The 15,456-nt window shown below is 40.8% G+C and overlaps 2 protein-coding genes across 3 annotated transcripts in view; one reads left to right on the top strand and one right to left on the bottom strand.

The window, feature by feature from the left end:
• Positions 1-784: 784 nt before the first annotated feature.
• On the bottom strand, positions 785-11,259 carry LOC129812026 (proteasome subunit alpha type-3-like). Its single transcript, XM_055863911.1, has 10 exons — positions 11,139-11,259; positions 9,006-9,088; positions 8,777-8,900; positions 5,421-5,522; positions 5,050-5,196; positions 4,244-4,309; positions 4,107-4,153; positions 3,922-3,989; positions 2,460-2,524; positions 785-1,058 (listed from the first exon to the last, which is right to left on the bottom strand). The coding sequence occupies exons 1-10, from the start codon at positions 11,157-11,159 to the stop codon at positions 1,014-1,016; spliced, it is 768 nt and encodes a 255-aa protein (XP_055719886.1). The 5' UTR covers positions 11,160-11,259; the 3' UTR covers positions 785-1,013.
• mipol1 (mirror-image polydactyly 1) overlaps positions 10,274-15,456 on the top strand; it is a 72,830-nt gene continuing 67,647 nt past the window's right edge. The window contains exon 1 of one of the 2 annotated variants that reach the window (XM_055863909.1): positions 10,274-10,400. The gene's annotated coding sequence lies outside the window, so the exon portion shown is untranslated. The remainder of the gene's footprint in view (positions 10,401-15,456) is intronic. The other variant, XM_055863910.1, reaches the window with a different exon arrangement.

Genomic DNA, 15,456 nt, shown 5'->3' with positions numbered 1-15,456 from the left:
TTTGAACTAAGGAGTTACTAGCTATGTAGTAGTGTGCTGGGGATAGAATGCGATACGAGTTAAATACACAAGATCGATTTGTTTGTGGTGGAGGGCAATGGCGCGGTGTACATGTTTGTAGGACGTCAGCGGGCAAGCTGGTTTACGTAACCGGAAACATGTGCAGGTAAAAGCGGTCCTTGCTATCTGGCTTTTTTGGGAAGTCCCTACCACATTGAAGTTGACATTTTAACTGGTTAGGCTTATGGCACAGAGTTTCTAAACATACTGTATTGTCTTTCGTTATGGATAAGGTTAGGGTATGGACGTCCCAACGATCCCGGATAGCACTGATCAGTAAAGCTAGTGAAGTGATTGCTGTCAAATCTTGTTTACTACTTACCTAATGCCATAGCATGAATTTGTCAGAGACAGCATTGCATGTGTTCTTCATCAAATGTACAGATGAGGTGAGCTAAATCAGATTCAAGACACTATTATCATCAGGTCTTCTGCATTTAGTCTCAAGTGTATCCAAGCAGGGACGGAACAACAAGGATGGAATGGAGAGGCATGGTAGCCAGAGGTGGCGGTCTATGGTAAGGTCAATGTGGAGACTACTGCCCTTCTGGAGTCACTGAACTCATGTCATAGTTCTAACATCACACTGTGCACTGAAATAGTCTTTATGTTCTTACACAACTGGCACCACCAGTAGAAGGATCAAGTAGTGATAGTCTTGTAAATAATACCTCAAGGACTAAATACTTATACACTGGCAAAAAATAACATGACTAAGGCAAACCCTTGTTGATTGTTTTACTTTTTTTTTTTTAAATGGTCAAAGATGCTTTTAGTATAAACAGTGCTCATCCACTTTTATTTCAAAGCTGTGTAATCCATCAAACCAAATGGGAAAGAAATGACATGAATGGTCCATTAACTACAAAACATACAAAATAATTTCCGTCTTTCTTGTAGAGCTGTCCTGTCAGTAGGTGTGTGTGACGAGTGAAGAACCCGCAGAATTGAGTTTACATGTTGTCTTCTTCAGAGTCATCCTCCTCCTCCAAAGAATCCTATGGTGGAAGCAATAAGCATTGTGAATCAGACACCAGAAAGACAGACTAACGTTATCACGATAGCAGAAATGACTTCGATACCAGATTTAGTATCACGATACTCAATAACCCTGCTAACAGATACAAAGTGGTCGACCTATGCACACCCAGACAGGCATTCCCATGCCGATGCTTCTTCAGAAAGCTGCAGGGAATACAAACACTGATGCATTCTGTTAATGTCTTATAAATCGTTTGGCCAAATTTATCATATTTTCTAATAAGTTTAATAACACATTTAGCTCATCTTCAAACATGAGACATTTGATAGAAGCGAAAAATTCTAATACCCAACCGTTTTTCATGTTATAGTTTCAGTACGCCGTGCAACACTAACAGATACTGTATAATGGTGGTTTAGTGAACCACGCTCGTGTGATGAGTAACCTTGCCTGGGACCTGAAGACTAGTTAGCTCCCTGGGCTAAAACCTAGGATTTAGCTCAGAAGGCTAACAGTCTTGTGGCGCAAAGGAAACCCAAGTTCGATCCATAGACATACAGTGCCTTCAGAAAGTGATTATTTCTGGGTAAGTCTCTAAGAGCTTTGCACACCTGGTTTGTACAATATTGCAGATTATTCCTTTTAAAATTCAACCTCTTAAGTTGGTTGTTGATCACTGCTGGATTTTCCCCCAAACATAATGCATTCTATTCAGGACATAAAGTTAATTTCTTTGCTCTGTTAATTAGCGTAGTATTGTGGAGTAATTACAATGTTGTTGACCCATCCTCAGTTCTACCACAGCCAATAAACTAACTGTTTTAAAGTCACCATTGGCATCATGTTGAAATCCCTGAGCAGTTTCCTTCCTCTCCGGCTACTGAGTTAGCGAAGGACGCCTGTATCGTTCTAGTGACTGGGTGTATTGATACACCATTCAAAGTATAATCAATAACTTCACCATGCTCAAAGGGATATATTCAATGTCTGCTTTTTTTTACCCATCTACCCTTGTTTGCAAGGCATTGGAAAAACTCCCTGGTCTTTTTGGTAGAATCTGTTTTTGAAATTCAGGGCTCAACCTTACAGATAATTGAATGTGTACGGTACAGAGATGAGGCAGTCATAAAAAAAACTATGTTAAACACCATTATTGCACACAGAGTGAGTCCATGCAACTTATCATGTGAGTTAAACACATTTTTACTCAATTTATTTAGGCTTGTCATAACAAAGGTATTGAATACTTATTGACTCATTATGGGGTATTGTGTGTAGGCCAATGACACAATCTCAATTTATTCCATTTTAAATTCAGTTTGTAACCACAATGTGGGAAAAATACTTTGAAGGTACTGTTGTTTTGAACCCAGGTCACAGAAATGCCATGCAACAAACTGGTGGTCGTGGTACATACCTTAGCATACTTCTCTGCCTCCACCCTGATGTCTTTAGGAACCAGCTCGTGCTTTCCATTTGTCACTGGTGAAGGGAAATGAAGGTTATAAGTTATGCATAACATTGATTTGACTGGATCGGGCGGGGGCCATCACGTAGCTGGTCAAAACAGGTAATGATGAAGCGTCTGACAGAATCCTAACCCATTACTGCACATGCATGCAATACATCACTTAGTTATGAGCTGGGTTAACTTTCAGATTTGAGTGGAACACTGCTCACGCCAGGGTTTCCGTTAGAAAAATGAGGTGCCGAACATTTGACCGGCAGCATTTTAATTTAGCGGACATTTGAGAAATTTACCAGACCCTTTTGGATTGGGTGCATAACCTGATTAGGGCATCCACCCACGGTGCTCAGAATGACATTTTGATTATGGTAATTCATATTAACAGAACATGCAAGTCGAGGATGTAACAATGTGCGGTCCGTCTTACCGAATTCTGACGCACACTTTGAAGACGTTAGAAAACCTGTCCACATTTACTTTTCCTCAGCCAACAAGACCAGTAACCAACAGCAAAATCACTAGCCTATCTCAATCTGCTATCCCCCATAGTAGAAAAGTTGACCTATTCTATTGGTCAGCTTGTTGAGAAAGAAATAGCCTATTCCAAAACAGACTCTGGGATAGTTGTGGGACAATAGGTCCCAAATTCACACAACCAATAGGCTACATAAAAGAAAATAGAGGGAAAAAAGGAATGAGTGACGCAACAGATCAGAACGTTTAGCTCAATGTTGATGAACCATTATTTCTTCACATTATAAGTGCAGCAATGCGCAAATGTTCATTCCATAATGCAATTAGCAGGAAATCACAGTTATCAAAAGCTCACTGCACATGCAGTCGGTTTCATGTGACAGATGAAAATATCTGTTCGAAATTTAGAAAGAGGGGTGATTGAATATGCAACTACTAGCATGAGTTGCTAATATGACTAGAAGTGTGCCTTTGGTTACTGGTCAATGAAAGAAAGTTTATATAAAATAATTGCATACACAGATATGGTCTTATTTTGGCTACTTTGAAGCCAGGTAAGACATGCCTCATAATACGTAGTAAAACGTTCAGGTTTCAAACAATTAAGTATATGTTTTGAAAATCCAAAGTGGTGTGTGACAAGCTGATGAAGCCTGCCTTCAGTCTCTTCTACCATAACCCGTTCAAAGGCACTTAAATCATTCGTCTTTCCCATTTACCATCTGAATGGCACACATACACAATCCTGGTCTCAATTGTCTCAAGGCTTTAAAAAAATACTTCTTTAACCTGTCTCATCCCCTTCATCTACACTGATTGAAGTGGATTTAACAAGTGACATCTATAAGGGATCATAGCTTTCACCTGGACAGTCTGTCATGGAAAGAGCAGGTGTCTGTTTTGTACACTCAGTGTATATAAGAGAAAGCTGCATTACCTTCTCCAACCCAGCTGAGTTCCAACTCGAACGCTTTGTCTTTCACTTCATCGTGTACAATGTAGATTCTACAAAACCAAAAATACAACAGTACATATGAGTAATACTCAGTGCCTTGATTGAAGGCTATTGATGAGAATGAGCAACAGTAGGTGTATTCCTTTAATAAAATAAAAAACACTTACATTTTGGCCACCTCTTTTACCAACTCCCTGCAGGTCATGTCTTTCATCTGTTGATGGCAATGACATACAAAGATAAACAATGAAGATATTCGCATGTTTTATGAAATTGAACAACTTGGCTAAATTAATATTCTTACCTGAAGCTTTTCAATTTCTGTCTTGGCGGCTTGCTTGGCTTTTCCAATAGCACATCCCCAGTAACCCTTAATAAAACAAACATTTCAGTGGCCATCTTGAACATTTTCACAACAACGTTACACATTTCACATCACTTTGAGGCTGCATGATGACATATAGAGATGGTAAAACAAACATTCCCTTCTGAGAATAGATTGCATAGTTCCAAACACCTTAAAAGGTCCAAATCAGCTGTCTTTTTAATCTTACTATTTAAATAATTTCTGGGTAACAATGAAGTACTTTCAATTAAAATGGTAAAAAATTAAATTTCTCAAGCAAGAATTTTGCTAGGCCTGTCTGGGGAGGAAAAAACAGAATACTAACTTATTGGTAGAAAGGTATTATTGGTCTACTCACTAATTTACCGCATGGTGATGTCACCATGGTAGGCCAAAACTCAATAACACAAATGGGCTGAAAGTTCAGGCAGTCTTTTCAAACCGCTCTTACACTAAAAGGGCATTATAATTTCCACAATATTATTCTAACCTGTGTGGATATGTGATTTTCCTGTGTTTTATATATACATTTTTGACTGCACTGGGGCCTTTAAAATGGCAATTTTCCCAGACCCAGATTAAACCTAGTCAAGGAGTAAACCACATGCGCATTGTAAAATCTCCATTGAGAATGCCTCTTACTCCTAGACTAGTCTTAATCTTGAGTCGGGAAACCGGCCCTAAGAGTGTAGTGTGACAACAGTAAGTTAATGACATTAGACAACAGAGTTAGTTTAGTGATAAACACCCAAAACCTAACTCACAAATGAGATTCCAGAGGGATCAACCATGTACAGCTGAGGACCATCATCTTGATCGTAAGAGCCCAAGATGAAGCTGCATCCAAACGGCCGCACGGCACTGTATAACGTGTAGGCATGAACGTACATGGCCACTCTCTCTGAGAGATACTGTAAAGAGAGATTATATGCAATTCAAGGAATATGACTGTCCATAGGATTTAGGGACAAAGCAATTCAGAATATGTCGCCAAAATAGGTTAGTATAGTCAGTTAACCAGTTGAATCAGGCGTGGTAGTCCTGTAATGGAATATATCAAATATGTGGAACTGACAGGGTAACCGAGGAGGAGTTTGAAGGAAACACCGATGAATAGCAACAGAATCATTTTTACCTTCAGTGGGATGTTGTGTCCATAGTTAGATCTGAAGTTGGAGGCCTCCTCTCTGGCCACCTCAGACAGGGATCGAGCATCAGCCAGTAGTCCAGCCACTGCCTATGGGTAAGAAAGTTAAAGGCAGATTCAGCAATGCACAAAGTAAACAGCAGAGTCGGGACGACTTCCACAACAACTATGTAGGCTAGACAACGAGAGAAATTATACCAAAGCACCCCAAAATGTCCAGTCAAATCTCCATCTCCCTCTGTTGGATGCATGGGCTATAGCCTAAACCTATTAATTGTTTTCTTTTTATAATGGATACTCCTTAACCATCTTGTGTTTCTATTCGATAGGCTCCAACAGTCATGGCGCCAACAGATATGGTCCCCCTGTTCCTAGCCAACTTCTCAGTGTTTTTTTGTGTGTTATTTCGTATTATTTGCTCAGAACGTTTCTAGCATTATTACCTATAGCCGAAAATAACTTTTGGATATTAGATCGGCAGTCACTCACCAGCATTTTGACCAAAAATTAGACATTCCTGAATTGGATCCTATGTTTGTACCACCGCCCCCTAAAAGCAAATATGCGGAAAATGCAACCAAAGCTTTATCAACACATCGCCTGCGCTACACGCTCATCAAGAAATCTTGACCATTGCTACTCCCCCGTGCTCCCTTTGGCAAATCTGATCATGCCTCCATTCTGCTACTTCCTTTGCTCCTGCGAGCTCTCGTTTTCCGCGGCCGACGTGAAGACATTTAATCGTGTTAAGCCTCGCAAGGCTGGCGGCCCAAACGGCATCCATAGCCACATCCTTAGATTATGTGCAGACCAGCTGGCTGGAGTGTTTTTACAGACATATTCAATCTCTCCCTATCCCAGTCTGTAGTCCCCATTTCTGTCATCATGAAGTGCTTTGAGAGGCTAGTTAAGGATCAAACCTCCACCTTACCCGACACCCTAGACCCACTACAATTTGCATACCACCCCAACAAATGGGGTGTATGACAGCCTGCAGGGAAGTGGTGTGGGCCCAGGCGGAGTGGTGCTAGGAAAAAATGAAGGAGATGATGTTGGACTTCAGGAGACAGCACGCCCCCATCCACATGGGTAGCAGTGGAGGGTGAAAAGCTTCAAGATTATCTGCATGCACATCACTGACAACCTGAAATAATCCATCCACACAGACAGTGTAGTGAAGCGAAACAGCACCTCTTCAACCTCAGAAGGCTGAAAAATTCAGCTGGGTCCCTAAGACCCTCGCAAACATCTACAGATACACCATTGAGAGCATCCTGTTGGACTGCATCACTGCCTGGTACGGCTACAGCACCGGACGCAACCGCCTCTCCAGAGGTTGGTGCGTGTGGTCAGCCCAACGCATCACCGGGGGCACACTACCTGCACTCCAGGACATCTACAGCGTTATTTCCCAAATATTCTAGCCTACAAAGAGTTTCTCCTAAAGTTGTGGCTTTCAAAAATAACAACAATGAAACTCTCAAATCACAGCTTTATTATAGAAATAATATTGTTCTATTATTTTGCAAGGCAAATAATCAATTATTACAAGTTCTGAAGACAGACTGATTCTATCCAGCCCATGTCACGACAGTAAGATAGTCCGTTCCTCAGACAGTCACTGCTCCATCACAGACTGCCACACAGACACACACAAACCTCCAAATGGCACCGAAGCACTATGCCACTCGCCAGTGACTTGATAAGCAGATTTGGTTAACGTGGCCTGCCTGCTCAATGTGCTACTAGCTAGCTTCATTGACAAACAGATTAAACTAGCTTGTGATTTTGGGAAATGATAGCTAGTTTGACAGCTTTCTGAAGTTGTAGAATTGTTGTCAGAAATAAGTCCTGAGGGAAGCAGCAGCCGTGTCGATAGTGTCAGGATTGCAGTACTAGGTAGTTTTCATGCACATTTAATTAGAGAGATACTGCACCAAATAATTTTAGCTAGATGTAAAATTGCACAACTAAACGGAACCCAAACCGGCTGCGCGCGTGCGCCATCGTGCGCTATCGTGCATAAATGTATTTTGCCCCCCCCACACCAAACACAATCACAACACGCAGGTTATAATATCAAAACAAACTCTGAACCAATGACATTAATTTGGGGACAGGTTGAAAAGCATTAAACATGTATGGCAATTTAGCTAGTTAGCTTGCACTTGCTAGCTAACGTTAATTTGTCCTATTTAGCTAGCTTGCCGTTACTAGCTAATTTGTCCTGGGATATAAACATTGAGTTGTTATTTTACCTGAAATGCACAAGGACCTCTACTTAATTAATCCACACATTTAATCCACACATAAAACGGCCAACCGAATCGTTTCTAGTCATCTCTCCTCCTTCCAGGCTTTTTCATCATTTAATTTATATGGTGATCGCATCTAAACTTTCATTGTATTACCACGACTACCGGCAAAACAGTTCGTCTTTCAATCGCCCATGTGGGTATAACCAATGAGGTGATGGCACGTGGGTACCTGCTTCTATAAACCAATGAGGAGATGGGAGAGGCAGGACTTTCAGCGCGATCTGCGTCAGAAATAGGAACGACTTCTATTTTAGCCCTTGACGTCGCAGACGCTCGTTGGCGCGCGCGAGCAGTGTGGGTGCAATAATTGAATAACATGGATTTCTACATTTATTTTGCGACGCTCGCCCACGCGACGTGTCCGGTCTGGTCAGCATGTAGACCTCTGACAAAAACTTCAATTTATTACAGATTTCTTGATTTATCTTAGATTCATTCTGACTATTTTGAGAGTGAAATGTTTTTACCATGACTCAAGAGGGACAAACATAACACACCCAACCACATCCCCAATACCCAAATCCAGTTTTTCTTAATGACCAGCAGAATTCAGTCCCCCCCCTAAGATCTTTCGAGATTAATATATGGGGTTGACAACATCACGACAAATGCAAGAGCAACCCAGAGGTAAAAGTCTGTGTGTTGTTGTCACTCTGATCAGTCATATAGCTAGCAACATTGACTAGAAGCTGGTGTGTGGTTAATTGTAGAAGGCTTGTTTCAGCTAGCTGTATTTTGTTCTTGATACCATCTCTTGTTTTGAAGTGTTTAGTTGCTTTTCACGTCTATGCTAATGTAGCTAGGGTTAGCCAGCTAGCCAACCAATAACTGTAACAAAACAAGTGCATTAAGTAAAAGTTTTTATGTTTTCAATAAAGATTTGCAGACAAGCTCAGAAATATAGCTTACATGTTGTCAATAATCCTTTGATTATAAGACAACCCATCTGTTTTTTGGTTAGTCAGTTTTGTTGGTAAACACTCTACCCTTAATTACACTATGGATGTGGTCTGGATGAATACATACCATTCCTACGTGACGGTCAACATTGAAGATGCGCTTGTTTGAGCCTTGTTCATAAAGTTTGGAGAGAATCAATTTCTCAACACCGAACACAACCCCATCCTTGCATCGGATCCCAATTGCTGTGCTGTAAGGAGAAAGAACAAGAACCAACAAATTGAGACACTTGGGGGTTATATTCCATCATGTGGGTACTGCATTGAAAACACTCAAACAGGGAAGGATAATATACCTGCTGTTTTCTACTGCCTTCATGGCATATTCCACCTGGAATACCCTTCCATCAGGTGAAAAGGTGGAGGCAGACAAGTCATACTAGAAAGGGAAAGAGTTTTAGATGTTATATTTTGAAGATAACGCTGTTGAGATAACATAGCTACACTTGTCATTGACAGGAACTGTCAGACTTCATACCTTTACATCAATCTAACCAATCTAGTCAATTTTCAAAATATTAGCTAGCAAAAACCATGGAAGTAGCTTCATGATAGGCCTGAATTGTTAACCCACAACTGTGTTGCCACGCACGACTCCAACACCACCATCAAGCTGACGACATGATGGTGGTAGGCCTGATCACCGGCGACGATGAGTCAGCCTACAGGGAGGAGGTCTGACACGGCAGTGTGGTTCCGAAACAACAACCTCTCCCTCAATGTCAGCAAGACCAAGGAGCTGATCATGGACTACAGGAAATGGGGGGGGGGGGGGGTCGAGCACACCACCATCCACATCGACAGGGCGGTAGTGGAGCAGGTAGAGAACTTCCAAGTACCTCTGTGTCCAAATCACGAAAGACTTAAAAATGGTCCACACACACACACACAGTCATGAAGTCGGCGCGACAGTGCCACTTTCCCTCAGGAGGTTGAATAAGTTTGGCATGGGCCCTCCTGGAAGGTTTTACAGCTATACTAGTGAGATCATATTGACTAGCTGCATCCATACTTGGTATGGCGCTAGAGGATTGTGCGGACAGCCCAGTACATCACTGGTGCTGAGCTCCCTGCTATCGGGGACCTCTATATCAGGCAGTGTGAAAAGAAGGCCTGGAAAATCCTCAAAGACCCCAACCACCTAAGCCATAGTCTATTTTCTCTGCTGCCTCACGGCAAGAGGTACCAGTGCATAAAATCTGACACCAACAGGCTCTTGAACAGCTTCTATCCACAAGCAACACAACTGATAAAATAGCTACATGGACCGAGTTAAAAGGTAAATAAAGATACAAGGTTATTTCAATATTTTGCACCGTCTATGCACACTCACAGGGCCCTACATACTCACACATAATATGCACATACATGACTATGTAACAGTTAAGCTTCCATCCCTACCCTCGCCCCTACCTGGGCTCGAACCAGGGACCCTCTGCACACAACAACTGACACCCACGAAGCATCGTTACCCATCGCTCCACAAAAGGGAACAACTACTTCAGGTCTCAGCGCGAGTGACGTCACCGATTGAAACATTATTGGCGCGCACCACCGCTAACTAGCTAGCCATTTCACATCGGTTACACCTACAAGATGCTGCTACTCGATCTTATATCCTGTTGCCTTGTCACCTTATCCTTATACATATCTACCTCCATCACGCCAGTATCCCGGCACATGTAAATATGGTACTGGAACTGACTTTTTAAATATTTCCTGTATATAGTATGCTTAATTACTTACCTCATATTTAATATTCCTCGTGTGCTTTTTTTCTAGTAATACACTGTTATTGATTATTGCATTGTTGGGTTTTGAGTTTGCAATTAAGACATTTTACTGTACTTGTGCATGTGACATTACAATTTGAGTAATCCCATTATTACATTACAGGTGCCAGCGCGTCATTCTAGCTTTTTTTAAATATTTTTAAAACTTGTAAATATCACGTGAAATTCCTTTTACCCAGTGGTGAAATAAAACCTTTGTTTAGCGATAGGAGAGCAACCAATACCCAACACCATTCGGTTGAATTTGTTTCAATTTCGATCCCAGCATTGCTAATTTGGCTAGCTAACGTTAGCTGCAGTACAAGTGAGTCAGCAGGCATGACAACTAGTTAGCTTGCTAGTTCTGTAGGGAAATAACTAACGTTACTTAGGTAGGTAGCAGTAACCAATGTAACATGTGTTTCACTCTACATACTGTTATAGATCTTAAACGAATGACGTATTGTAATGTGTTATTAGTTATCTACTACTGTAAAACCTAAAACTACCAGAGCAGCCACAGTTAGCTAACATTAGCAAGTTGGCTAACTTTGTTGCTAATTTGTCCAAGAATGAGCCGGTGCTCACAAGTTACCAACCCTTTCGTTTGTTAGTATACAAATGTATAACGAGCAGTATCTTAGCTATCAAACTTACCCCAGTTCCTATTGAACTCATTGTGTTGAAAACTTTAAAAACTCCTTTATAACAACTCCGTCTGATGTGTTTCAGCACATCTCAGTCATTCACCAACCAACAAGAAAATGCCTTTACGTACAACAGCAGCCGCACTGAACATGCAAAAATATTGCCACCTCCTGTGGTGGAGTGTAATCGCAGCGGGAGGGGTGGAAGTGCACAACTCATCATAAACATCTACAGGAAGATTTTATACACTAGTCATACTCATTTTAAAATACTATAGTCTTCAATGTTTAACCTCATTTCAAAATTAAGAGATTTAATCGGTAATACACTGGTAAACAAACTAAGTTGTTCCTAGGCTGTCATTGAAAATAAGAATTTGTTCATAACTGACTTGCCTAGTTAAATAAAGGTAAAATATATATATATTTTTAAGTTCAGCAGTTAACTTGCCATCAATTCTGGCTACATTTCCACCTGCAAACTGCCCTAATCTATGACAGAAGCGCCCCCCTACCGTGTGTTTCTTTACATTCATACATTTAATTCAGTTCCTTCTCTTTTCTCAACATTCGTGGGAGAAGTATGTGTATTGATGTTTATGAATGATTTAGTTTAGCTAATCATCGACTGCTCCCTGGTGGACAAAAGTTACGCAATAACAAAATTCCACTTGGAATGTAAACTTCCTCAATCCACAGAAACCACTGTAAGCACTGTAGCGGTGTGCTATCAGTTGCGTAAATACTTAAATAGGTTTTTATTGGCACAGATAAACTGGTCTCTGGTCACATTTCTGATTTTGTGGTAAGTGCTTCAACAATGTAACGCTATACTGTCTTGTGAAAAGAAAAGTTACATTGTTAGTTAGCTACATTAGCTATCTTCCAATTAAGTTAGCTAGCTAGCTTTGCTTGTTAACTTTAGCTTGATAGCTACCTAGCTTGACCCAGGGGGTGGATCTTTGCTTGACACTCGCGGCTGAGAAAGCAGCATATTCATTTATGATATTTGTACACGTGGCGAATGTTTTTAGATTCGAAATGTGTGCAAAACTTTGATTAAGAACACGATAGCGACACGAACTCAATGTTAGGGTTTGGCTATAGCTTCCATGTCAACTAACGTTATTTGACATATTTTAGGCATGCCACAGCAAATATGGGTATAATATGCTTGTTATAATACTGCATCACATAACGTTATTTGGCTGTCAAGAAAGTGTACAATACAAATGGTGTCTGATTTCTATAATGTAGCCTAGTCAACTTGAGTTTGGGCAGCAAAACAATGTTGTACAATGCATTTAGGACTATACAAAATAAGATATGTTATGGTGTGAATCACTACCTCAGTATGTGAACCCCTCAAACACAGACCAGACTGTTATTTTAGTGGCAAAAAGTAGGGTGCATAATAGCAATGTACTAGGACATCATTGTTTACTCAGGGAGATTGTTCAAGATCGACTTCGAAATTGGACGTCTATCCATTAGGAGTTCAGGAAATGCCTTCAAAACTGGCCACTAGGGGAAACAGTTGGCCCTATTACCATCAAGTAGACTTGGGTTTTGCTAGGGTGTTGTGGACAGGAATGGTGGATGGGCGTAATCCCATTACTCTGGATCATGCATGGTGGACACAGTTTTTTGTTTTAGCCCTATCCCATAACTCTGGATCAGAAGGTTGTGTGTTTGATCCCAGTGGTGGACACTGTTTATTTTATTTTATATTTTAACCCTATCCCAAACGTTAACCCTTACCTTAACCATTCGGAAGGAGTGCCTACACTTAGCCCTTAAATAGGAAGTTTACCTAAAATCCAACATTTACCAAGGGATTCCATACATTGAAACTAGTTAGATGGAGTTTGCCTTCTCCCCCTCCCTCTCTGTGCAGTCTAGAACTGGAAAGCTGCAAAAAAAAGGGGTCACATGACGTGTCATTGTGCACTGCTAGCTCTGTTCCGTTGTCAGTCGAAGAGCAATTGAGAAATCTACGAATTGTTGAACAATTCTTTGTTTTATTGAAAGCCATATGCTTTCAATAAAACAAAACAATTCTTTGTTTTATTGAAAGCCGTACGCCTTCAATAAAACAAAGAATTTGTCCACAATTCGTGAATTTCTCAATTGCTCTAGCGACTCCTTGTGGCAGGCTGGGCGCCTGCAAGCTGATGACAGTAGTCCGTTGAATGGTGTTTCCTCTGACACATTGGTGCGGCTGATTTCCGGGTTAAGCAAGCAGTGTGTTAAGAAGATGGCGGCTAGGCGTGTCATGTTTCGGAGGATGCGTGTCTCGACCTTCGCCTCTCCCGAGCCCATTGAGGAGTTGCAGCGATGAGACAAGGTCTAGCAATTAATGAGACAATGGGGTAAAAACTACAAAAATCAGCTTCTTGATATGCCATACATGTCAGGCCGGGATAAATGTTCACTAACATTTCAGGGATCTTTTATTTCAGCCTATGAAACATGGGACCAACACTTTACATGTGCGTTTAAATTTTTGTTCAGTATAAATTGGCCTGTGTGTATTTTCGTTAGTCATCATGTATCTTATTTATCCAACACAACTATCACACGCGCACAGGATACAGAGCCTATTTTGAGGAGAGATTTCTCCTGAAGCTCCTCAGCTGGTTGCTGCTGGAGTAAAACAGGTGTTTTTATACGCCCATTCATTGCGCAAAAATTCTAAATGCAATTGTGGGTTAAAAACAGTTTTGGTGCACAATTAAAAATATCTACTATTTTTATTTCTCAACTTGTAATTGAAGCGCACCTCCCATTCACCATTCAAGTGCAGGCAACAGGCTATCAGGGCGTCACTCACCACTTTACAATGTGAGCTGGAGGCAGTATGCATTTTGAAAACATAATTGTTTGAAACCTGAATGTCTTATTTCATATTATTATCATATTATGAGGCATGTCTTACCTTGCTTCAAAGTAGCCTATAGGCAAATCCCACCATGGAAACATGGAGGCAATTCTTTTTATAAAGACTTCATAGGCAGAGTGTGAGTTTCAAGTTTGGGGAAACGTACAATTTATCCTTCCATTTCTCTAGTTTTGCATGCCAGTTTTGAATTTTCATATGCACATTTTCATGGAACAGTTTAATTTCAATAATAACGTTTTTGATTATCAAAATCATTGTCATGTGGTTAATTATAAAAATAGGAATGAAAATGATAAAAGGGTAAAAGTCAACTAATGCGAGATCACCAGCCTCTGCCATATGGACACATTGATACATCGTGATCCATTGGTGGCTAAAGAAATGAGCGCATGGAACTTATAGCCTATAGGCCAATGCAGCAGTAGGCTTGCTCTTTCACACTAAGGATTGATGATTATCGAGGGGTGTATTGGGTGGAAAGATTTTTCAAATAGCTTACTGTGATGAACAATAGTTTTAATATATTATGATTCGCAATGAATGTTAAACACTTAACTACATTTCCACGCAGCAGGCCAGGTACTTCTATGCTTGCTCAGGCAGGTGCATTCCCTCAATGTTATCAGGACAGAAAAACCAGACACGTGCTCTGCTCACATGGAGCACTCCAAACAAAAGACAATGAAAAAATGTATGATGATTAGGGATGCACAATATATCGGTGAACATATCGGAATCGGACTATATTAGCTAAAAATGACAACATCGGTATCGGCCTGATGTCTAGTTTAACGGCAATGTGTAAAACTGATGTCAAAGCTGATGTGCATACCTATATAACGTAATGACGCCAAGTAAAATGTTGCGCTACACGTGCAACACAGCATTCCTAACCTAGCCCACAATGTCTGCTGTGTGGATCGAGCAGTCGACCAGTCGAGCAGTCATTTGAAAGAGTAAGAACATTTCAGCGAGACAACTCAAAGGAGAAATCCATTAACGCCAAGATAAGGGAATTCATTGCCCTTGACAATCAACCATTCTCTGTCGTGGATGATGTTGGCTTTCGCCAACTGGTCTAGCACCGGTACACATGTTGCCCTACCAGAGTTGCACAGTAATAGCGTCACTGCTATTAGCTTCACGACATTTTATGGAACGCCGTTTGGGTTTTTGCGTCTCAAAAAAGATACACGTCAAATAACACTATTTGACGCGTTAAATAAGCTTTTAATTTGACTCGTCAAATAACACAGTTCTATTATAGAATGTTGTGTGTTCTGAATTTGCACGTGCAAGCCAAGCGCCACCACTACTATCAGTAGCAGTCAAAGCTGTACAAAAAAGTCTGCAAACAACCAAACACCGGCCACGAATGGTGTGTTTACAATACCGAGTTGGTGGTAAAGGATTATTTGTTTGACCG

The sequence above is a fragment of the Salvelinus fontinalis genome, chromosome 15 (genome assembly GCF_029448725.1).
Source record: "Salvelinus fontinalis isolate EN_2023a chromosome 15, ASM2944872v1, whole genome shotgun sequence".
In the NCBI taxonomy this organism is placed as follows: Eukaryota; Metazoa; Chordata; class Actinopteri; order Salmoniformes; family Salmonidae; genus Salvelinus; species Salvelinus fontinalis.
The sequence above is the reverse complement of the archived record's forward strand: the minus strand, read 5'-3'. Positions and strand labels throughout refer to the sequence as shown.

Bases quoted from the DNA above. Each gene is read 5' to 3' on its own strand.
- LOC129812026 (XM_055863911.1), bottom strand. From the start codon at position 11,159: ATGAGTTCAATAGGAACTGGG. The intron at 5,523-8,776 runs GTATGTATTCAT...TCTTACCCATAG, and splicing joins TTGACCGTCACGTAGGAATG to GCAGTGGCTGGACTACTGGC. The intron at 3,990-4,106 runs GTAAGTGTTTTT...TTGGTTTTGTAG, and splicing joins GTAAAAGAGGTGGCCAAAAT to AATCTACATTGTACACGATG.